The sequence below is a fragment of the Capsaspora owczarzaki genome, assembly GCF_000151315.2.
Source record: "Capsaspora owczarzaki ATCC 30864 unplaced genomic scaffold supercont2.2, whole genome shotgun sequence".
NCBI classification, from domain to species: domain Eukaryota; class Filasterea; order Ministeriida; family Capsasporidae; genus Capsaspora; species Capsaspora owczarzaki.
Genome location: NW_011887293.1, coordinates 1,858,141 through 1,879,044, shown reverse-complemented (window position 1 = coordinate 1,879,044; position 20,904 = coordinate 1,858,141). Strand labels below are relative to the sequence as shown.

Here is a 20,904-nt window from a genome sequence, read left to right as displayed (position 1 = left end):
CACCGTTCATATGCGAAGCTAGTGTTAATGTGTACAGGCGTGTCAGAGACTCATCGCATCATTGCTATCGTCATCCATATCATGCAAATTGTCAAGGGCCTCCTGAAGCTCTTCGTCGTCCTCGTCATCAGCATAGGTGCGTGCACGCCCACGCCCTCGAGATGCTCCTCTGCCGCGACCTCGCTTGGATGCCGCGCGGGGTGAGGCGGCAGCAGCTGCTTTCTTTTTGGGGCCGCGGCGGACGGTCGTTTCCATCGGCGTGCCAGTCATCTCAGAGGCCCCTTCTTCGTCGCCAAACTCGTCCACGGTCTCTTCAGACATTAGCTGGGAAAACTGGTGGGGAACAAACCAACAACAATGAAACGATGAAAGGGGGGAAAGTCAGTCCTCGAGTGATTGGATCATTTCAGTCAAAAAGTCCACCGAAAAAACAACGTCGTCGTACCAGCTGCCACTGACGGAGTAACTCCTCCACATCACCTCCGTCGGGTTTCGCGATCGTTGCTGGCTCAATCCAAGTCAGGGCTGCAAACGGTGTGGCATCGCGACGCACCGCCTGCTTATTCGCAGACTTGTTCTTTTCACCAAAGGCAAAGCTCTTGCATTTCCTGTGAAACCGACCAAAGCGTAGACGGATGCGCAATATTGTGTAAGTCGTGGCATTGTGCCAAAACAAACCAACAAGAGAATCAATCCATTTTTCAAGACTTACGCGTCGGTCAGGCCAAACTGCGCCTTCAAGTACTTGCGAAGTGAAACCATGATAATGAGCGAATGTGCCTCGTGCACAAGACTACGAAGCTTGGCACAAGCCTCGTTGTGTGAAAGCTTGGAGATGACTGCGTGCAAAAATCGCACAACCCAACGTTAGAACAGCTCCCCACATCAAGCGGAATGATGGAATGAATCGTCTCTGAAACTCACTCGCATCGTCCTCTGTGTCGGAGTCACTATCGTAACGCATCGCTGCATCGCCAACAAGCGCTTGACGCTCGCGACGGAAGAAATGCAAGACGGGCTTGGCAGCCACACCGATCGATGCGCCGCGAACGGAGCTGTCGCGCCCAATCTTGTCAATCACCAGCAAAGGCTCGTCGATGGTTCCATAAGGCAACGCGGCCAGAATTTCGGCCACAAATCGAAGTAACTCGAATTTGCTCTGCGGACCGACGAGATCAAATGAGAATTCACAGATCCATTCAAACGCAATCAAGAAGGGGAAAAAAAAAACACAAACTTCGGGTTTCTCCACGTACTGTCGACTTTTCAAATACTCGGAGGAGTGCACGAAGAAACTCGCTTCGATGACGAACAGTCTTGACGAGGGTAAACAACCGACCAAATCCCGACTCGCTGCAGGCAAGGGCTAACGGAGGGCTGAGCTGCTGCTCGTGAAGCGCGCTGGAGGATACCAGCTGCGCAAGAACGTTGTCGAGCGCCTTCTGCACGCCTTCGGTCGTGCGTTGCACCAAGCAAGTCGGGATGCGCTCTTCCAGGACGCCAAGGTGGACAAAGGCACGCTCTCGAAGCATAGCATTGCCGTCCGCCAGCAGTGCAATCAGATTGGCAACGCACTGTGCACCAAGACAAACAACAACAAAAACGACAACAAAAACAACAACAAAAACAACAAGTCCAGAAGCAAAAAAGTTTGTTCAGTTGAAACCATGCATGCTTTCATGCAATGACGGTTACCAACGTACAATCAGCGGGCTGACAAGACCTTGGCGAAGGATTAGGCCGAGAACCTGAAGTCCTGTCTGCCGCAGAGGGAGATGTGGACTTGAGGTTGCGGCAAGCACATCGTTGAGGTAGTGTTGCATCAGATTGCTGGCCAGACTGCTCACGCAAAAACGGAAATCAACAGTCGGGTTTCAAACACGAAAATGAGTGCACTCGTCAACGTGACCCGAAAGGTGAGCGGCTGCTTCCAGGACATACCCTGCCTCGGCCGTGGCGACGTGCTTTCCGTAAATGTCAACATCCTTTTCCACCTTGTCCTTGTTCGCGTTGGTCTTTTGCTTTGCAGCTGGGGCAAGAACAAGCAAACACCCGAATAACACATCAGGTCATTCCATCCAATTGAGATAATTAGATAATAATGAGATTTCAGCGAAAAAAAAAGCGTTACCTTGCGCTTCCTGGGTGGCGGCACTCAAGCGTGCCTCCTCTTCCTGGAGGAAGGTTTGAAAGTTGCGCAGCACTTGCCCGCGCATCTTGACCGAGTCGCCGTCCAAGCACGTGCGATACAATTGCTTCAACTTTGGCTGAAGCAACAAGGACGGGAACCGGACAACCAAGAAGCCTGTCCGTGAAAGACAACACACAAGAGTCAGGTGGTGCACGCGATTGAAGCAGATGTTCGTTTGTCACTCGCACCAATGCCTAGCAACGCCTTGAGCTGAACGTCTTCATTTTGGATGGTCATGAAGAAGGCGAGTAGATCCGCGGTGGCTTGCGACGGCTTGGGCTTGTCCTAAACACATGAGAAAGGCAATGGGTGATGAGGAAACATGCCGAACAAAGAACTCTGAGAAACAGGCAAGCATTTGAACGACCAAAACGTACGGAAGTGGCAGCAGCAGCTCCTCGCCCTCCTATCGTTTGAGAGAACAGCACAAACAGGGGAAACGAGCAGTCAATGATGAGCCAAATGAACGAATCAACATTCCGAATGTAGAACCTGTACTCACCCGATGTGGACTGGCGCCTCAACGTTGCTGGCGGCGTCTCGCCGCCCGCCTCCATGGCGTCAAAGTCAAAGTATTGGAACAGAAGTCCGAGTGTGAAAATCGACCGCATCAGCTGCATTCGAGATTTCTCGGGAGGATTTTGACGGGGATTGGGCGATTTCAGAGCAGACTCGCGATAAATATCCAAAAAGTCTGTGTTGACATTGTGCGCGACTGGAGTCAGACACTGCGCTTGTAGATCGCAACTAAAATCAAAAAGAAACACAAGGTCGACTCACTTGCAAAACCAGACCGCAAATTTTCGACCATCGCATAGTTGCGAGTGACCTTGATGACAACCGTGGAAAGGCACTTGATGGAATACTGAACCACCTGTGTCGATGAAACGAGCAACGACAAACTCTCTTTAGCAACGCAACGGATACACAGCGCAACCAAGTCGAGGGAGGGTTTTTTTTTTTTTTTGTTTGTTTGTTTGTTTGTTTGTTTGTTTGTTTGTTTGTTTGTTTGTTTGTTTGTTTGTTTGTTTGTTTTGTCTGCTTACCGTTTGACTCTGTTTCATGATGTTCTTCATCAAAATCTCCTCAAGATCCGTCAGAAACTCGGTCGACGGGTCGTCCATTAACGGAACAACCAGCTGCAACAGCTGGGCAACTTGACACACAATCATTTGCACTGCTTGCTCTTCAGCGGGTTTCTGCACAAACGGATCCACAATCGCAAAATGCAGTCAAAAGCGAAAACGTACAAATTCGAACTCTTTGTTCCGTGTTCTGATCTTACAGGAGGACTGCAGGTTGGAACAATGCCAAGATATGGCTGCAGCGTCATGGCTTTGGATACGAGTAGATGCGGAGAGCACTTGGCAAACGCATGCAACGTACAGACGCTTGCAAGAATCCTATTCGTGATTTCAATTGCTTTCGTGCTCTCGTCCGGTCGAAGCTGTGCACTTTCGTCGTTCAAGACAAGGCACTGATTGACCAAGCTCGCGACAAGTTGGCTGATAACATCGTGGAAAGGAGTTGGTTCTGCTGAGGACTGGTCCTTTGGCTGCAATAATGCCGCCAGCAGCTGGTCAAAGAGCTCTGTTTGTTGGGACTTGTGCAGCTCGCCCACAACGTCTCGGAGCAGCAGCACGCGCCGGTAGAGCTCTTTGGAGTCTGTCTTTTGGCGGCGTCCCGACGAGGAGGCTGCACCCTCGCTGCCAGTTTCGACCAGCGGTCCAAACCACATTTCTTGAAAGGTTTGCAGCACATGAGCCTGTGGGTGTCCAATCGAATTGATGTGTGTCAGCAAGAGGCCAAGCCTGCTCGCCAAAAATCAAAACACAAACCAAAAACAGGGGGAAAAAAAAAATACGCAATTACCCGAATTCCGTCATTCTCGTCCGTAATGCGACCCATAATGGCGACGCAGATGGTGACGACACGTGAACTGTGAGGCTGGTTGGCGCAAATGTCTTTCAAGATGCGAATGACACGCTTGCGCACAAACACGCCCACGTCCTGTAGCATCAAGATGCAGGCTTGAGTAAGACGAACTGTTGTGGCAAAAACTCAAACAAGAGATGTGCTTCACTCATCGCAACAAGAACAGAAATGCTCACCCGAATTCGCTCCAGAATCATGGGGAAGTACTTGTCGGCAAATTCTGGCTTGGTGGTCACAAACTTGCCAAGGAGCTCAAGTGCAGCTTCGCGAACAGCAATTGACACATCCAGCAAGCGACTGTGGACGGCTTTTTGGACCATGCTCTATTCGCACAACGTCAAAAGTAGGCGCAGCGAGGTGAGCAAACCCCGACATCCAAAAATCTGCTGCAGCTGGCTTGCCTCCTCCACCACCCAAAAGCACATCCACATACCTCGCCTAAAACCTCTGGATCAGCATTCATAATTCCCGACAGCTCTTTGAGCGCATTGGCGCGAACTTTGGCGTTTTGGTCATTCAGCGTGCCCAGAATCAGTCGGAACAGAGCGTCCCACGACAAGCAAAGCGGTCGGCGCATAGCCAGTGCCTTGCATACGAGATGGATGTCCGATTGAGGCTGCGGGCTGTGTCAAAAAGACAGACAACACGCAGCGAGCACTTGTAGAATGAGCAAAAAGGCGACAAGAGCCAGACGAGCAAGCGCCGGAACACTGGGCGCTTTTGCCAGATTGCTTACACTTCCTCTCGGTCGTTCATTCGCCCAGCGGTAGTGTCCAAAAACACCTTGACGAGCTGGGATGCTTCCGCTTCGGGAATGTCGATTGCGTTTTCAGCCGTCCCGATTTTGCATTCGGACGAAACGAATGCAGCAGTCTGTGAAACCACAAACAAGCGTGCACCCTATCATCACCCGAATCGGAACAGTAATAATCAGTGAGACGTGCAGAACTCGGAAAACGCGCAACAACAACTTGAAAAAAAAAAGAAACAGGAATGCTTGACCAACCTCGAACGAGGCGTCCTCTGCAGCCACTCTTCGAAGGTGAGCCGAAAGCTGTTGCTCAAATTGCTGAATCTTGTCCATGTTGTAGACTTCGTTTAGATTTCCATCGAGCTCAGCCCAGCCCTGAAGCTCGAGGTGGTCTTGCTTGATTCTGGTCGCGACCATGCCGACAATCTCGATGGCGAGAAGGCGTAGGGCAGAGTCGCTGGCCTTCGTTGCATCGGTGCTGGAGATGGCTCCGTTGACGATAGGAATCTATCCAGCCAACCAAGCATACAAGAGCAAGCAAACAAGAAGCAAAGGTTAGAGACCACAACGGTGTCAGAGTCGCTGATCATGCAAGAACTCCGCCGTACCAAGGCAGCACACAACGTGTGAAGAACAACTTCGGCTGCTGGCCATTCCGGAAGGTGAAGCACGGTCAACAGATCCTTGGCAAAGCTTTCCAGCACGGGTTTGTAGTCGTTCTCGTCTTTTTTGTTGGTGCATCTGTGCAAACAAGAGTGCAGGTAAGCTATTTGCTGCTGTTGGACGGCAAAAAGAACCAAATAACCTATTGTGGTACCGTACCGCTTCAAAAACGTTGTGACAAATTCCTGCGCAGCAAGACAGGCCGCTTCGTAGTCTTTCCACATGACCGCAACAGTCTGGTTGAAAAGGCGAGTTTCTGGACTGAGCTCGCGCTCATTCGACGGCGACCCAGGGTTGGCAGCTGATGGATCGCCCGAAACAACAGCTTTGGTGGTCGACGACCTCCGCAGCGGCAAAGTGCTAGCCGGGAGGACCGTCTCTTCCGTTTCCATTGAGACGGGAGTGTCATCGGCAACCCTTTTCGCCGGCTGATGATGCGTTGGAGTGGTCGCAGTGTCAAACCGAGTGGCGGTCTGCTGCTGCTGCTCGAGGAGCAAGTGCTGCTGGCTGAACTTGATCAAGTGCTCTGGGTTGACGGCCGAATGGAGCAGTTGCAACACCAGAGCAGTCACCATTTGGATGGACGACGTGTTGTCATTGAGACTGGTAGTCAAGCGCCGAGGGTCAAAAAGTCAGAGACCAAGTGATGCACTCTGGGCCAAAAAAAAAGCGCAGTCAGAACTTACCGGAATCCACGACGGTTGCGCGCCGAGGCAGGAATACGAATCAACGACGAAAGAATATCGTCGATGAGTAGACTGCGATGCTCCGGGTAGCGTGCGAAAATCTAGACAAGCGCGAGAATTGTTTGGGGTCAGTCAATACCACTCATTACCTACTGTAAAAGGGCAAACAAAACAAACCGAAAACTGACCGTGCGGACAAGGTGCAATGCACTCAGTTGAAGTGTTCCGATGTTCTCGACAAAAAACGGGGCAAGGCCGATCGAAGCAAGCTGCGGCATGTCAGAGTGAGCAGAAAGCGAATGCAGAAGGGAAGAGCCTTGTGAACAAACCAGTCTTACCTCGTGCACGGATGTATCAACGATCGGCTGCAACTGGAGCAGCACACCAAGTTGGTGCAAAAGCTCGCAGAGCAGTCGGTATACACCCAGCACAAACTTGGCAGGGCCGCTGTCGGCGCTGGCTTTCTTCCCCTTTTTGGTCGAGGCCCGTTCGAAACGAGACGAGCCTGTGAGAAAGAGGCACAGCGTTTTGAAAAAGTCAGCAAGTCATAACACAAACCTACTCGTCTGACAATCACAAATCAGGTTACCTAAGCCCATGCTGTCGTCATAGGCCGGGAAAATGTTGTTTGTCATTTGGTAGCGGCAGAGTGAAATAACATTTTCAATCACTTCGTCTAGATAAATCTAAGAAACGAGCACGACGACCGATGGCACAATTAGAACTTCCGTTTCTTGCACCGCTCCCTAGCACGCCCCTCGAGACTTACCTGACGTGGCATGCCTGGAGTGGTCAGAATGTCCATCGTGATTGCCGCCGCGGTGAGAGATTGGATGACTGTATCTGCGAGTTGCTCGACATCGTCGTCCTCCTGCATCATGGTCAAGCAAAAGAAACACGGGGTAGCAAGGGCACAGACGTGAGCTGTCGTTTGTCGCTTGTGCAAGCAGATCAACCAAGCCTTCCTCGAGTGTGTACCTCGTTCAAATCGAGCTCGAGAGCAAGCTCTGTGTGTTTGCCCAAGATGGCCATCAAGCGCAAAATGTCGGCTTGTTGCACTTCAGCAAGACGGTCGGCTTTTCGAATGCGAGCCACTTCGCCACGCAAATTGACCAATTGTTGCAACGAAAGAAAGCCGCCGGAAGCAGCACTGCCTGCAGTCTCTTCATCGACAGCCATCGCATCCTCGCGCTCCATCTCCATTTGGGCAGCTCCGTCGGCTTCCGCAGTATCCTGGTGGCCGTGCGACTCCTCAGCCTCAAACAGGCGTTGCAACGCACCCTGAAAGCGGTCCACCAATGCCTTGGTCTCGGACGCGGCGGTGATGCGTGCGCGTTTTTCTGTACGACGAATCGGTCAGCACGCGCGTTCCGCTCCAACCATGACAATCGCTCCCAAACAAAAAGAACAAAACAAACCTTGGGGTTTGGCAGAGCTTGGCTCTGACTCGCTAGGACGCTTTCCAGACTTGCTCAAAGAGACGGGTGTGGGTGGCAACGCCAAGCTGACGTGTGCCCGGCTAGGAGCCTCCTCGCTTCCACTTGCAAGAAAGGCAGCGACCGGCGTTCGAGTCACAAGCGGGTGAGGTGCTGTGTGACCAAGGATTTGGTTGATGAGACGAACGATTCAGCGCAAACAAAAACCATCAGAAACGCCAAACTTTCACTCACTGCGATCGGGCGCCGGAGTGATCTGACCAGCGCCTTCAAGCTCAAACGCGGTGGGTAGCAACGAGACAATCTCGTGAGCAAGAGGTGTGGATGGCAACTGGGGTAATGACTGCGTTTCGAGGCGGCTACACAAATCCCCGACGACGACGACAGATGCATCCAGACCGCAAGCATTGGAGCATTGGAGCATCGGAGAAATGAGAGGAGAACATGTGAGCATGAGAATTCAAAAATAAGCCAGGTACCCATGGGCAAAGTGGTGAAAATGAACAAGATCGTTCTTACACGCCCATGTCAGAAACGCCGTCGAGCATCTGAGCCAGCTGCATTGCCAGTTCTGGCGTTGGGTCTTGGAGCAACTGCTTGACCTCTGTCGACACAAACGCATCGATGGGTGTCTCGTGGCGATTGAGCTCCGAGCTCAACGTTGGCATTGGGAGGGTAGCCGCAACTGGAGGAAACCAATACAAGCAGAAATGGTGCAACACAACAACAAAAGGATGAGCGAAACACGCGACGACATCGAATGCGACTATGTTGGTCCTGCAAAAATCTAAACAAAGAAGACGGAATCAAAAATGCAATCAAAATGAAAACATTGAAGAAGAAAAAAAAACCCGCGAATTTGTCGTGTTTCAAAAAAGAATCTCGCGTTGAATTCGAAAGTGAAACAACGACCAGAGCAGAAGTGATTGCAGTTTGTAGCTTGAACGAGTCGCTGTGCAACAAGGAAGCGAGCACAATCTACAATGACGTTGTGCACGGGTATCACTAGCTGAGCCTGCAGAGACACACGCTCGACGCGGCGCGGCGCAGCGCAGCGCAGCAAAGAAAAGCAGCGAAAAGCAAGTTTCTTGCATGAAACATCAAAGTTGAACCGCATCTCCCAGAGGTCACTCTTCCCCGCCACTGCACAACAGGAAAGCAAAACACTTCCACAATGCAATTTGGCGTTGCAAAGTCGAATGGATGGTGGGATTGCACAAGTCCACTTCGAAAAGCAAGCGATGCTGCTGCAAGCAAAAGTGAAAGTCTTTGGCCTCCTGCCGCCCTCTCCAAAATCAACAGCACCAAAAACGACCCGGGCCGCAACCAGCTCAAGCAAACCAACTGCTATTGTACCGTTTGTCAGCAGCGAGACGCGGACGATGGGCGTTGCCTGGCGAGGATGTTGCTGGCGCTGTTGCTGCTGTCCGGTTGGCTGCCCGACAGCCGCCGCCAGAGCGCTGCCGGGTGCCAGCGCCGTGGAGGTCGATGTGGATGTGTGCAGGTAAGGCAGAGCGCTGGCTGTAGCAGACGACGAGGAAGCTGCGGCTGGCCGCTTGTCCGACTGCATTGTCGTGGATTTTTTTCCCGCCAAACGGAACGAAGATGGACTGCGAATGAAATGAATGCGGAAACTGGACATGGATTTGGAGATTGGTTGGCTGTTTCTGCGCATGGAAGCAAATATTCACACACTCGAGCACTTGTCAAAGATCATTCGGGAGGGACGGAAGGTAAGGTTGAGGTTGCCAAATTCGCTTGGCTCGTTCTTGGCAAAACCAATCGGCGCCGAAATTCTCAGAATGCGAGACCATATCCCGTCCAATCATAACCAGGTACACAGAATCATAGAGCTCAGAGCCGCTTTGAGCAAAAGGCCAGTCCAATTATTCGCTGTAGTCGCTACTGTTGTCAAATGGCGCTCAACGATCACTTTGACGCGCTCGTGCTCAGCCTGGGTCTGCTGCTCAGCGCCCTTGTCGGCCTGGTGTCTGCGCTCGTGGGCATCGTTCTGTCGTCGTTTGCTCCGCGGACCACCTTGATCAACTTTTCGTCCATCCTCATCACTGGCGCCTCGGCCGGCATTGGCAAAGCGCTCGCTGTGGCATACGCTCAAGACGGACGCACGCTCTTCCTCACCGGTCGCAACCGCGGTACGACAACCACGCTGCCCATTTCATGCTTTGACCATTTCTGCTGCATCTGGGCTGGTGTTCCATCGGAAACCACGCCGTTGAGCAAAGATGGTCGCTCTGCTGATGACACGAACTTGCCGTTTCGTTTTATTCCGATTTTTCACCCGTTCACCCGATTCAATTGTTTCCCATATGAACAAATCACACAAACATCGGCTCACCATTCCATGGCATTGCCTTGCTTTGATCTTGCTTGTCTTGTGCTATTGCGTTGGGTGGTGTGCAGAACGCCTGATCGAGACCCAGCGCGAATGCGAGGCGAAAGGCGCCCAAGTCGAAATCACAACCATCGACGTCTCCGACGAGCAGGCATTCTCCAAGTGGGTCGAGGAGGCTGACAAGCGCAAACCCATTGATTTGCTGATTGCCAACGCAGGCACCTCTGGTTCCATTCTGGGCACGTCCCGCACAGCTGACCTCAAAATTCGCGAAATGTTTGCCATCAACGTGGACGGCGTTCTCAATACGCTTCTCCCGGTCTTCACCAACATGCGCGATCGCCGCCGTGGACACATTGTGGTTGTATCGTCGCTGTCCGGCTTGTTCGACGTTCCAACCTCCGTGGGCTACAGCGCCACCAAAGCTGCAGTCTTCCAGTTCACAACCTTCCTCCGCGAAGTCATGCGCCCCCACAACGTCCGCGTCAGCGTGGTTTGCCCTGGGTATGTCGATTCCAACATGACACGTGCCCGTCGTAGCTTGGTGAGTCGTCTCTTTGTTTGAAAGTTCTGCGGCCCAGCTCGTGTGTTTATTTCTGTTTGTTTGTTTGGCACCTGCATCCACAGGGCTCCAAGATGCCGTTCTTCATGTCGACCGACGCCGCCATCAAGATTATCACCCAGGGGATTGACGAAAATCGCGGCGTGATTGCCTTCCCGCTGCCAATGTATCTGATTGCATGGTTCTTCCGTTCGCTCCCGCCGTCCGTCAGTGACTTTATCTTCAAGTTGATCAACCCCACCAAGAAGCTTGAGTCGTGGAATTCCTTGTCCTAAGCGATTGGACTCTTGCAGCGACTGGGGCGGTTTTGGCTCCAGAGTTTCGTTTCCTTGTTTGGCTGTCTGTTTTGGGTCAATTACTGAAGATACATTGAAAATTTACAACTTTGATTCCTCAATCAAAGCAGTGCTGAGGGCTTCCAAAAGAATCAGAAAAGTGCCATTGCAAAAAAAACCAAATCATTTTCTAAAGCTTTGGCTTGGCAGGCTGAAGCACCTTCAGCTTCATGGCCAGACCCATGTTGCCCTTGACCTTGAGCTTGCCGTTCATGAAGAGCTTTTGCGAGTCAACCTGGCCCAGCATGAGCTTTACGAAATCGGAATCCGTCATGGCGATGGTGCAATCAGCGTTGCCAAGCGAGCTCTTGCTGACCGCGCCGTTGCCGCTCTTCAAATCCAGTGTCCACGTCGAGTCGGGAGCCGAGAGGGTGAAGCGATAGATGCCTCCCACTTGCTTGACCAAAGCGGCGCCATCCGTGGCCAGACGGGCGGCGATTTCCTTGAAAACAAATGCCGAAGTCACAGCTCCTTCAGTTGCTGCAGCTGCAGCGGCAGGTTTGGCAGGCGAAGCAGCAGCGCTGGATGCGCTGGCGGCTGGTGCAGCACGGAGCAGACCTGCCTTGTCGTTGATGGCCGGGTTTTCGGCATCCTTCGGAGGACTCTTGAGGTGGCTGGTGGCACGAGAGAGACAACACAATAAAAATTTCAACATTGAGCATTTTGATTCAACCCGGTTTCCCCACACAGACACACACACACACACACACACACACACACACACACACACACACACACACACACACACACACACACACACACACACACACACACACCCTCCTTGTTTTGGACACGCAGCACCTTACTTTGGGAATCCGAGACGGTAAAGACCAACGATGGCGGCACCACCGAGACCAATGTTGTGCTGCAGGGCAACCTTGACGTTGGGAACCTGGCGGGCGCCAGCCATGCGACGAAGCTGCCAGCAGAGCTCGGCACATTGGGCGATGCCGGTGGCTCCAAGTGGGTGTCCCTTGGAGATGAGGCCGCCCGAAGGATTGACAACGTACTTGCCGCCGTACGTGTTGTTGCCCGAGTCGATAAATTGACCAGCCTGGCCAATCGGGCACAGCCCCAGAGCCTCGTAGGTCAGGAGCTCGTTGCATGAGAAACAGTCGTGCAGCTCCACAACGGCCACGTCCTTGGCCGTGACACCAGCGGTCGCGTACGCTTGGTTGGCCGCCTTGGCGGACATGTCAAAGCCGACCATCTTGATGCAGGAATTCTCCGAGAAGGAGCTGGGCAGGTCGGTGGCCATGCAAAGGGCGGCAATCTCGACAGCTTGGCCCTCCAAGCCGTGCTTGCGCACAAAGTCCTCACTGGCAACGACAGCAGCGGCACTGCCGTCCGAGGTCGGAGAGCACTGCAGCTTTGTCAGTGGCTCGTGAATCGAGGGCGCATCCATCACTTGCTGCAGCGTGTACTGGTCGCGAAACTGGGCGTACGGGTTGTTTGCCGAGTGCTTGTGGTTTTTGTACGCAATCTTGGCAAAGTGCTCCTTGGTTGTGCCGTACTTTTCCATGTGCTCACGTCCAGCGTTGCCAAACATTTGCGCCGTCATCGGCGACGCCTCCAGTCCGCGCGTCTCGGCCATCACGCCAACGTGCTTGTCCATGGGGTTGGTGCGGTCGGTGTACTTTGAGCTCAGCGATCCGCGCTCCATCTTTTCAAATCCCAGTGCCAGAGCGCACTCGGCGATGCCTGCGCGATCAAGAGCGTGCAGAAGCGAGCGAGCAAGCGAGCGAGCAAGCGAGCGAACGATGAGTGTTTGGAGGCGGCGGAGACAGAAATTTTGCCACAATCCGATAATATGATTATTGGAATCGTGTCTGAGCATCCTGTCTGATCATCCTCGCTCCACAAAAAAAAAAAAAAATGGTGACCTACCGCCTTCCACCAGCTGCTTGGCAAGCATCAACGCCGACGAGCCCGTCGAGCAGTTGTTGTTGACATTGTAGATCGGGATGCCCGTGAGACCGACCTCGTAAATGGCACGCTGGCCGCAAGTCGAGTCGCCATACACGTATCCGACCACAGCCTGCTGAACGGCCGAGTACGGAAGCCCGCTGTCATTCAGCGCCTTCGTGACTGTGCCATGACACAGCAGCAATCAAACAGTGAGACACGCATTGATCCAACCTCACCAAAACAAAATTCTTGATTCTGAGTTTCTGACTGGTACCTGCTTCCGTCGCCATCTGCGGGTAATCGAAATCCTCGCGGCGACCAGGCTTTTCAAACTAACAACAAACAGAAACGAGGCGCAACCAAAGTGCAAAAGTCAAATCGGCAACAGACGTGAGTGGTTGAGGTTGATTTCAGTGGGGAGGGAGGGAGGGAGGGGAGTGTGCAAGCAGAGACTGGAGATTGAGCCGTCGGAAGCGGAATCAGAGTCCCATTGCGCAGAGTCACTCGCTCCACCTCACGCTCCGTCTCTCGATTCTGTCCCGCCGCGTTGCTTGGAAGCCCGCGTGGAAGTGAGGGTTGAACCAGAGCGTACGCAGCAAAGTCGGACGCGCTCCCCTGCAGAAAGTAGGAGTCGAAAGGCTCAATTTTGATGGCAAAAGAACGTAGCGTTACCTTGGTCATGCCGACACCAACCACGTAAACCTTGCGACCCATGATGACTGCTGTTGTTTGTTTCTTGAAAGAAGAAGAGTGAATGGACATGTCTTATAGTTCAAATTTGTCGTTGAGTCTAAAAATCAATTCACCATCGCCGCGAAATCTCAGGAGCACAAACACACCACCACCACCACCACCACCACCACCACCACCACCACCACCCAAATGCTCGTCCACTCACTTGCAGAGGTTGCTCAAAGGCATGATTTATACAGGAAATAATTAAAAACACAAACGAACGACACGCATAAATGCATCAATATACACCTTCCGCACCAACCATCATGCTTGCTTGTGGAAAGCCCTCAGTCTCCTCAATGCCACTGCTGCTTGGGGTGGCAGCCATCATGAGTGCCTCGGAGCTGAGCTCGACGCCGTCAAGACCCGACTCGAGCGTCTCGACTGGGTCCCACTCGATGGGGATGCGCGTCACACGCGGCTTGGAGGCGAGAATGTTGCGGTACATGAGCGTATAGTCGGGTCGGCTCGGTGGGTTTTCCCGCAGCTCGGTATCGACGTAATCGTTATTGACATAGTAGCCGACGCGGATAAACTCCTGGCCGCGGTACGAGCAGGTGATCAGGACGACAGTAACGCCGACAGCATCGCCATCGGGAATGCGCTCCGTGTTTGGCGGGTCGGCCTGCATCCAACAACAGCACAAGATGGGGAAAAGAAAATAGCATTGTGAGAGATCAGTCACACGCCAGACCGGCACAGAGAGTCAAAAAGACTCGACAGGGAAACGAAGGAACAACGTCCGTCATCACTTGGCCAACGGTCTCTCACCTGGAAGACGAAGCGGTTGAGGCCGATGGGCACAGGGCCCACCAGAATAGAGTCGAGAACTTGGTCGTAATCTTCACTCTCTGCGGAGCCGACGTAGATGATCTTCCATTCAAGGTCTGGAGCACGAACCAGATGGCAAGGTGAGCACAAGACAAAACAAGAGGAGAACAAAAAAGAAGCGCAAAATCCAGCACGATGCCAGAATGAAGCGGCGGGTAACGAGAGTGGGTGCTAAGGAGCAGGCGTGTGTGCATGAGAGTACGAGGAAGCCAGGGAAGAAGGCTTGAGAAGAGGCGAGGGAAGAACGGCCGACATGTCGCGTCCAAAAAAAAAAAAAAAAAAATCGAAAGGGCGGGAAGTTTTTTTCGCGCCAACCGCTCAGAACCGAGCTCACCGCTCGCGATCGAGGTGCGAGAAAGCAGACACAAGTGTAGATGGTGCAGGAAAGGCTACAATTTGCATCCTTTGGAAGAAAATTTGCTCATGTGGCCCGGTGGGATGAAGCAGGGACGCGGGAATGGAGCGCGGGAAAAAGTAGAATTTTTTGGCGGGAAAAGCTTTTCTCCAACAACCACAAGCCCACACACACACACAGCCACTTCAACGCAAGCTGCTGCGACGTACCCTCTTTCAAGGCGGAGATGCACTCGAACGAAATCTCAAACTGGAATGGGTTGAGGAACTGTGTTGGGTTGTCCAAGACGACAATGTTGACGACGTTGACGAGTGCCATGTTTGTTTTTCTTTCTGAGGAAGGAACAAAGACTGCGCTCGAACGGATTGAGGTGGTGTTGCTGTGTTTTTGGTGAATTATTGTTGACTGGTTGGATTTGAGGATGATGAATCTCAAGATGAAAAGGAGCATAGTAGATCTACAATGTGAGCAATGCTTGGGTGGGTGTGAAAGAAGCGCCTTCCCATCTCGAGACTCGAAATTCCCTTCCCGTCATTTCCTCCCCCTGCCACCGATATCATTGGAAAGAACAAAAATTACATAGTCGATGTGGTAATTTTGGTGCGGATCGGAAGGGGACAAGTCGCTCGTCGTCATCGCTCTTGCTGCTCAAAGAATGAGATGAGCAAAACACCGAGATTCACCCGAGACCATGGAGACCAACAATTGCGTGGAATATCTTACATGTAATTGAACAAGGAAAAATGCAGCATCAAGTAGCTGAGGTGCGCAGGATCTGGCAATGATGTCAAACAGACTCGATCATCAAGCAGTGCTCAGCGACTTGACTTGGTCACCTTTCCAACTCGCTTGACAATATTCGAGTTTGTACCATAAAGTCCAAGTGATTGTGCAACCAGCATCTTTTTTTGGGCCTGCATCGGGTGCCGAAAGTGAAAGACTTGGAAAAGCGCAAAAGACTTTTTCCAACAAGAAAATGAAATCAAAAATCAAAACGGTTTTGGCAAACATCCTTTGCTCGCTCTCTTTTCCCTACACAATGGTTCGTATCATGTCGCCCAACCCGCTCCAACCATCCCGAATCCGATGGAATACGACATGCTTTATCGGATTGGACCTCACAGGGCGAAAGATGAAGGGCCCAGCGCGCGCTAGGCGCTGGGGCAGCGAAGGGACGGTTTGGGATTGCAGCTCAACTTTCGGCCGTCCATCGCGAAATTGCTTTCTGGCCACCTAGGCTGTCTTGTTGGACGCCTGGCGCTGTCCCCAGCTGCTCGGCTGTGTCCTTTGAGTCGGCTCAGAGTCTCGGTGTGTCAAAGCGCCTCGGCAGGCTTCAGGGGGAGGGAGGAAGCTTGGGGAGAGACGAGAAAGGGCGTTCTCAATCGCCTTTTTCCCCCTCGCCTGCTTTTTCCACCAAGAGCTGCCGAGGGTCGTCGCTGGCGATGGGGTGTTAAGCATGCTCACTCGAGGAGCTGTTATTGCCTTTGCCCAAAGGTGTGCGTGAGCGTCAACAGCCACGCTGCGATTCACAATCTTTTTTTCTTTTTCTTTTTTTCTGTCTCTAGCTTCCCTCGCCAACCTCCCTCCTCCATGCTTGTTGTTTCCGGTCACTCATCGTCGCTGCTGCTATATTCACCGCAATCATTAGGCTGACGCCGAACAAACCTCCAAGGGCTCTAAGCGCACCTTCCGCAAGTACTCGTACCGTGGTGTCGACCTCGACCAGCTCCTCGAGCTTAGCTCCGAGAAGCTGATCGACCTCGTCCACGCCCGTGCCCGCCGTCGCTTCCACCGCGGTCTTAAGCGCAAGCCGATGGCTCTCCTCAAGCGCCTGCGAAAGGCCAAGAAGGAGTGCCCCGCTCTTGAGAAGCCCGCTACCATCAAGACCCACCTCCGTGACATGATCATCGTCCCCGAGATGATCGGCTCGGTCGTCGGCATCTACAACGGCAAGGTCTACAACCAGGTCGAAATCAAGCCCGAGATGACTGGCCACTACCTCGCCGAGTTCTCCATCTCTTACAAGCCCGTCCGTCACGGCCGTGCTGGTATTGGCTCCACCAACTCGTCCCGCTTCATCCCCCTCAAGTAAATTTAGCTTGATTTTGTTGAAGCAGCGCTGTTGCTGGTGTTCTTGTCCTTGAGCTTGTAACAGCGTTTTGTCCCAAGAAAACCATTGGTACTTTTGATTCCTTTTTTTTTTTTTTCGATCCCTTCTGATGGCAGCTGTGGGGTTTTGGGGGTGGTGGCGGAGTCACTACTTGTGAGAGAATAGGATGAATGCAGGAGAAGAAGGTTGCTTTCTCAAAAGATATGTACTGTGTTTGTACAAAACACTCATTTGCGACTCTCAGCGTTGGCCTTGTTCTTTGCAGCTACCGTTTCCTTGGCCTTGGCAATCAGCGGCTGCAGTTGATGCTTTTCGGCAAGCAAGCGAAGCAGCTTGACAATGAAGGGCACGAAATTGTGTCGGCGGCGAATGTTTTCCGTCTGTTCGTAGTGGCAATCGACAAATGGGGTAGAGGGGACGCCACATGACGTAGAGAAGGCGGTTGGTTAGAGTTGGAAGGGGCGGTGGCACGCCAAACACGAACAACACACAAAACAAACAAAAAGTACTGACTCGATAACGCTCATTCTTTTCTTGCTCGGTCGCCAGCAACATTTGCAGCTCGGACGAGCGGGCATCCAGAGCGGCCAAATCCCCTGACACTTGATCTGACTGCATCTGTGAGAAGAAAAGAGAGAGCGAGCGCGTTGGCATCAAAAAGTCGTTTCAGGACATCCGTAACTGCGATGAAGCCTGGTGGTACGTACCTGCGACATGAGCATGGCACGTTGTTCGTCGACAGCTGCAAGCTCTTGAGTGTACTGGACGGTCTTGTCGGCGACCACAGCCATCAGATTGAACCGAATCTCAGTGCTCGAGTATCTGCGGCAGAGTTGCAAAGTGAGTGGTGACAAAAAACAATGACAAACAAAACCCAAAAAAAAAAAAAAAAAAATGTTCACGCAAACTAAGACTCACCGCTCAATGCGGGCTTGGATGATGGGAGCAGCCCTAAAGAGCCAGTCGTCAGCAGAGGCCTCGCCTGGCAAAGTGGATTCGGCGAGTGAGCAAACCCGGAAACATGCGTTTCGGAAAACAGCGTTCATCGTTTTACCCAAATTAATTGGACCCTCTTGGAGGCCATCCAACTCCCAGAGACGACCGTCTTTGTGAATGTACGCAACAAAGTGGAAGACATCGTCGTCGTCTGTTGCGTTCTTTTCTTCGATCGAAAAGGTTTCGGGACTGCCAAGAAGGTAGGAGAGAGTTGAACGGTGAGCCACTCAAAGCGCAGCGAAAATAAGCACGCATGCACACTACATCAGCACCATACCGCGCAAAACTGTTGTGAACAGTGCGAATCTTCTCACTGTTGCTGATGGCGAGGCCACGCAACTAAACCAATAAACAGAAACGAGTTGTCAGCACCTCTCCAGGATCGCACTGCAGTAGAGTTCTCTCCACTTCAACACAAACAGCCCCACAAACAGCACCCCCCCCACAAACAGCCCTCGCTTGCAATGTAGCTCACTTCGGGAGTAAAATCTTGGGTGAATGCCTTGAAATTGGTCAGCTCCTCACCCAGATTAAGCTCGGGTGTGTTGAGCAGAATACTGAGAATCGCCTGGGTTGCGCAAGCATTGTTGATCACCTAGACAACCAATTACGACGGGGTGCCAGTGAGCGATCAATCGACCGCTATGACTTGTCAAATGAACGAGAACGCGCTCCACAAACCTGATTGGCAAAGAAGACAGACGAGGCGTTCTCTGCCGTTTTGCGCTCCTGGAGGTCCTTTTGCCACTTGAACAAGAAGATCAGGCCATGAACCGGTCTAGTTGATCATGACAATGGTGTACGACATGGGTTTGAGTGAGTTAGATTGACCGAGAGAGAGAGAGACATGATGAGATTGAGTAATCCTTACTGAAGCACACTCAGACTGCCTTCATCGAGCGAGTAGAGCTCTTCGACTTGGACGCCTTGGACGCCTGCACGCATACGCAATTGTTCCCAGATCCAAGCACCCAACGTTCCCCCAAAGGTCAGCTATCGAGAACGCAGGGACACCGGAAAAAGGTCGAGATCTCGAAACCCCCAGCCCCCCTCTCTCGCGTTCACTTGTGCAAGAGCGTTGCAGCCAGCCCACTCGGGGGTTGCTGACATGACACGAACGTCAGAATGCAGAGAGAACGCCGCCTCATGATGGGCAATGGTGGGATGCTGATGAAACTGAGTGGACTCGACTGCTTACCGATCGAACGGATCAGCTCAGTAAAGACACCTGCATACGAAGGAACAGTCACAGTCAGCCATGCACACTCGGTCGTCAAGTGCAAATCACACACAAAAAGAGAGTATCAATGCGACAAAGTGCTGTTGATGGAATGGTCAGTGAATGGACGCACCGGGATCGCTTTCAATCAGACACCAATTGCCGGCAGACATTGTGTATTGAATCAAGACTGAAGCCCAACGGCGTGAGTCGGGGCAAACTGGATGGAACGGGTTTGGATATGTGGGGTGGGCCCATGCTTGGTTGCTTGTGAAGATGAATTGCAAAAAAGAACTGTTGGAAAAAACAAAAGCAACTTCAACACGCTGTATTACACCTGAGCGTTCGGGGGAACAAATCACCGAGAGCGAGAGTGTCGAGATGATGGGCTGCGACTACGACTGCGGCTGCGGCTGCGGCTGCGACTGCGGCTTCGGCTTCGGCTTCGTGACGCGCGTCTCGAACGATCGCTGCGCGAATCTCGATCGCTACGGCTGTCTCGGTATCGATCTCGGTCTCTATCTCGCTCACGATCACTGCCAGACCCACGGCTGCGGTCTCGGTCGTAATCACGGTCTCGGTCTCTGTCTCGACTGTAATCACGGTCGCGGTCGCGGTCGCGGTCTCGGTCTCGGTCGTAGTCTCTGTCTCGACTGCTTCTACTGCTTGAACGCTCACTCGATCGGTCCTCTCGATCACCAGAGTCGCGCGTTGGAGCGGGTTTGCTGGTTTCGCTTGAATCAGGAGCAACAGCGTCAAAGTCGTACTTTGACAGATCGACGTCTTCGTCATCATCGTCATCATCATCATCATCATCATCACCGCCCTCGCGTTCGCCATTGATATCCGCAAACAGGTCCTCGGTTGACTCGGTATTACTGCGATCGTCGTCCTTGCTGTTGTTTGACTGCACATTGAGCCCGCCAGCATGTCCCGTCCCCGCCGTCGTCGCTGCGCCCGCCACCGCTGCTCCCGAGAGGGGCTTGCGCTTCTTGCGACCAAAGTCATCGTACTCGTCGTCCTCTTGGCGGTCGCGGTACTCGACGTTCTCGCGCTCGTTGTATCCGCCGCCAGCACCGGTTCGCTCCTCGACGATCGACCGTCGCTTCATCCCGCACTGGTTGCACTCCTTGCGCCATGCCCAGTTGATGTTGGTGCACCTGATGAGATGAGCGATTCGGGGTCCCAGGGTGAGCTTTCCATTGAATCCCGAGCTCAGTCGCTCCGTCACACTCCAGCTGCACCCCACCCCCGCCCCCACCCCCGCTTTGCTCCCCCCGCCCCCAAGCAAGTTCACGCTTACGAATCGCATTTCCACTCGTTGCCTTTGAGCACTGGACCGCCGCGTGGTTTGTCATCCTGGTCTCGGTCTCGGTCTCGGTCGCGCCCTCCTCCGCCTCGACGATCTCGGTCGCCTCGTCCGGAGCCACCACGATCGCCACGCTGCATAATAATGACGACCACAACCGAAAGTGGGGAAGAGGAGAAGGGGGGGGGAATGGGCTTGAATAAATGTGAAAAGAAAAGAAAAACGCAAAAGATGGACTAAATAATCTGAGAGGCTTTTTTGAAGGTTCAGAGCAAAATGCAAGAGTCGGCATTGAGTAACGTTGTACTGTACAGTGTGACCCAACTGTGGCATTTGAACCGGCTCATAGCTCAACTCGTTGAGATCAGGGTCAAAGTGCTGCAAGTTTGACGGTTGGAACTGTTTCAACTTGTGTGTGCAGAAGTCGCAAGACGACCAGGCAAGAGTCGATTTTCCTCGATTATTTTTTTTTTTTGCGTAGTTGAGTCGATTGTGATGTCAATGAAGTTTGTTGTTCAACCATTGTAAC

At 52.6% G+C, this 20,904-nt stretch overlaps 7 protein-coding genes across 7 annotated transcripts; 2 read left to right on the top strand and 5 right to left on the bottom strand.

Moving 5' to 3' along the window:
• Positions 1 to 9: 9 nt before the first annotated feature.
• CAOG_01761 (hypothetical protein) lies at positions 10 to 9,268 on the bottom strand. The gene is made up of 31 exons (XM_004364572.2): positions 9,019 to 9,268; positions 8,182 to 8,347; positions 7,897 to 8,021; positions 7,645 to 7,815; positions 7,205 to 7,566; positions 6,996 to 7,097; positions 6,816 to 6,912; positions 6,565 to 6,731; positions 6,415 to 6,495; positions 6,227 to 6,327; positions 5,700 to 6,143; positions 5,486 to 5,618; positions 5,133 to 5,384; positions 4,863 to 5,026; positions 4,560 to 4,749; positions 4,303 to 4,449; positions 4,064 to 4,201; positions 3,477 to 3,956; positions 3,238 to 3,390; positions 2,972 to 3,065; positions 2,694 to 2,885; positions 2,569 to 2,597; positions 2,380 to 2,476; positions 2,132 to 2,305; positions 1,942 to 2,029; positions 1,704 to 1,839; positions 1,257 to 1,574; positions 925 to 1,159; positions 713 to 839; positions 446 to 608; positions 10 to 333 (listed from the first exon to the last, which is right to left on the bottom strand). Exons 1-31 carry the CDS (start codon positions 9,230 to 9,232, stop codon positions 43 to 45), a joined length of 5,631 nt encoding a protein of 1,876 aa, XP_004364629.2. The 5' UTR covers positions 9,233 to 9,268; the 3' UTR covers positions 10 to 42.
• Positions 9,269 to 9,544: 276 nt separating this feature from the next.
• On the top strand, positions 9,545 to 11,017 carry CAOG_01760 (short-chain dehydrogenase/reductase SDR). Its single transcript, XM_004364571.2, has 3 exons — positions 9,545 to 9,815; positions 10,084 to 10,559; positions 10,643 to 11,017. The coding sequence occupies exons 1-3, from the start codon at positions 9,578 to 9,580 to the stop codon at positions 10,850 to 10,852; spliced, it is 924 nt and encodes a 307-aa protein (XP_004364628.1). The 5' UTR covers positions 9,545 to 9,577; the 3' UTR covers positions 10,853 to 11,017.
• Positions 10,924 to 13,571, bottom strand: CAOG_01759 (sterol carrier protein 2). The gene is made up of 5 exons (XM_004364570.2): positions 13,493 to 13,571; positions 13,095 to 13,152; positions 12,800 to 13,000; positions 11,719 to 12,613; positions 10,924 to 11,526 (listed from the first exon to the last, which is right to left on the bottom strand). The coding sequence occupies exons 1-5, from the start codon at positions 13,532 to 13,534 to the stop codon at positions 11,043 to 11,045; spliced, it is 1,680 nt and encodes a 559-aa protein (XP_004364627.1). The 5' UTR covers positions 13,535 to 13,571; the 3' UTR covers positions 10,924 to 11,042.
• A 152-nt stretch (positions 13,572 to 13,723) lies between these two features.
• Positions 13,724 to 15,084, bottom strand: CAOG_01758 (anti-silencing protein 1). The gene is made up of 3 exons (XM_004364569.2): positions 14,951 to 15,084; positions 14,327 to 14,442; positions 13,724 to 14,180 (listed from the first exon to the last, which is right to left on the bottom strand). The coding sequence occupies exons 1-3, from the start codon at positions 15,057 to 15,059 to the stop codon at positions 13,794 to 13,796; spliced, it is 612 nt and encodes a 203-aa protein (XP_004364626.1). The 5' UTR covers positions 15,060 to 15,084; the 3' UTR covers positions 13,724 to 13,793.
• Positions 15,085 to 15,740: 656 nt separating this feature from the next.
• On the top strand, positions 15,741 to 16,934 carry CAOG_01757 (ribosomal protein S19). The gene is made up of 2 exons (XM_004364568.2): positions 15,741 to 15,783; positions 16,390 to 16,934. Exons 1-2 carry the CDS (start codon positions 15,781 to 15,783, stop codon positions 16,831 to 16,833), a joined length of 447 nt encoding a protein of 148 aa, XP_004364625.1. The 5' UTR covers positions 15,741 to 15,780; the 3' UTR covers positions 16,834 to 16,934.
• Positions 16,935 to 16,987: 53 nt separating this feature from the next.
• Positions 16,988 to 19,251, bottom strand: CAOG_01756 (hypothetical protein). Its single transcript, XM_004364567.2, has 11 exons — positions 19,200 to 19,251; positions 19,046 to 19,075; positions 18,719 to 18,782; positions 18,529 to 18,625; positions 18,323 to 18,442; positions 18,125 to 18,186; positions 17,906 to 18,036; positions 17,770 to 17,833; positions 17,559 to 17,673; positions 17,365 to 17,469; positions 16,988 to 17,231 (listed from the first exon to the last, which is right to left on the bottom strand). The coding sequence occupies exons 1-11, from the start codon at positions 19,237 to 19,239 to the stop codon at positions 17,079 to 17,081; spliced, it is 981 nt and encodes a 326-aa protein (XP_004364624.2). The 5' UTR covers positions 19,240 to 19,251; the 3' UTR covers positions 16,988 to 17,078.
• A 114-nt stretch (positions 19,252 to 19,365) lies between these two features.
• CAOG_01755 (hypothetical protein) lies at positions 19,366 to 20,600 on the bottom strand. Its single transcript, XM_004364566.2, has 2 exons — positions 20,370 to 20,600; positions 19,366 to 20,226 (listed from the first exon to the last, which is right to left on the bottom strand). Exons 1-2 carry the CDS (start codon positions 20,513 to 20,515, stop codon positions 19,425 to 19,427), a joined length of 948 nt encoding a protein of 315 aa, XP_004364623.1. The 5' UTR covers positions 20,516 to 20,600; the 3' UTR covers positions 19,366 to 19,424.
• Positions 20,601 to 20,904: the final 304 nt, after the last annotated feature.

Excerpts from the sequence above, each read along its gene's own strand:
- CAOG_01755 (XM_004364566.2), bottom strand. The coding sequence starts at position 20,515 with ATGCAGCGTGGCGATCGTGGTGGCTCCGGACGAGGCGACCGAGATCGT. Across the intron at positions 20,227-20,369 it reads AACGAGTGGAAATGCGATTC|GTGCACCAACATCAACTGGG; the intron begins GTAAGCGTGAAC and ends TCATCTCATCAG.
- CAOG_01760 (XM_004364571.2), top strand. The coding sequence starts at position 9,578 with ATGGCGCTCAACGATCACTTTGACGCGCTCGTGCTCAGCCTGGGTCTG. Across the intron at positions 9,816-10,083 it reads CCTCACCGGTCGCAACCGCG|AACGCCTGATCGAGACCCAG; the intron begins GTACGACAACCA and ends GGTGGTGTGCAG. Across the intron at positions 10,560-10,642 it reads CACGTGCCCGTCGTAGCTTG|GGCTCCAAGATGCCGTTCTT; the intron begins GTGAGTCGTCTC and ends CTGCATCCACAG.
- CAOG_01759 (XM_004364570.2), bottom strand. The coding sequence starts at position 13,534 with ATGGGTCGCAAGGTTTACGTGGTTGGTGTCGGCATGACCAAG. Across the intron at positions 13,001-13,094 it reads GCAGATGGCGACGGAAGCAG|TCACGAAGGCGCTGAATGAC; the intron begins GTACCAGTCAGA and ends GTCATGGCACAG. Across the intron at positions 12,614-12,799 it reads CAAGCAGCTGGTGGAAGGCG|GCATCGCCGAGTGCGCTCTG; the intron begins GTAGGTCACCAT and ends TTGATCGCGCAG.
- CAOG_01761 (XM_004364572.2), bottom strand. The coding sequence starts at position 9,232 with ATGCAGTCGGACAAGCGGCCAGCCGCAGCTTCCTCGTCGTCTGCTACA. Across the intron at positions 6,732-6,815 it reads TGACGACAGCATGGGCTTAG|GCTCGTCTCGTTTCGAACGG; the intron begins GTAACCTGATTT and ends TCTTTCTCACAG. Across the intron at positions 6,144-6,226 it reads CGCAACCGTCGTGGATTCCG|TCTCAATGACAACACGTCGT; the intron begins GTAAGTTCTGAC and ends CTTGACTACCAG.
- CAOG_01756 (XM_004364567.2), bottom strand. The coding sequence starts at position 19,239 with ATGTCTGCCGGCAATTGGTGTCTGATTGAAAGCGATCCCG. Across the intron at positions 19,076-19,199 it reads TCTGATTGAAAGCGATCCCG|GTGTCTTTACTGAGCTGATC; the intron begins GTGCGTCCATTC and ends CTTCGTATGCAG. Across the intron at positions 17,674-17,769 it reads ATCCAAGCCCGCATTGAGCG|ATACTCGAGCACTGAGATTC; the intron begins GTGAGTCTTAGT and ends ACTCTGCCGCAG.
- CAOG_01758 (XM_004364569.2), bottom strand. The coding sequence starts at position 15,059 with ATGGCACTCGTCAACGTCGTCAACATTGTCGTCTTGGACAACCCAACA. Across the intron at positions 14,443-14,950 it reads CATCTCCGCCTTGAAAGAGG|ACCTTGAATGGAAGATCATC; the intron begins GTACGTCGCAGC and ends TTCGTGCTCCAG. Across the intron at positions 14,181-14,326 it reads TCAACCGCTTCGTCTTCCAG|GCCGACCCGCCAAACACGGA; the intron begins GTGAGAGACCGT and ends TGTTGGATGCAG.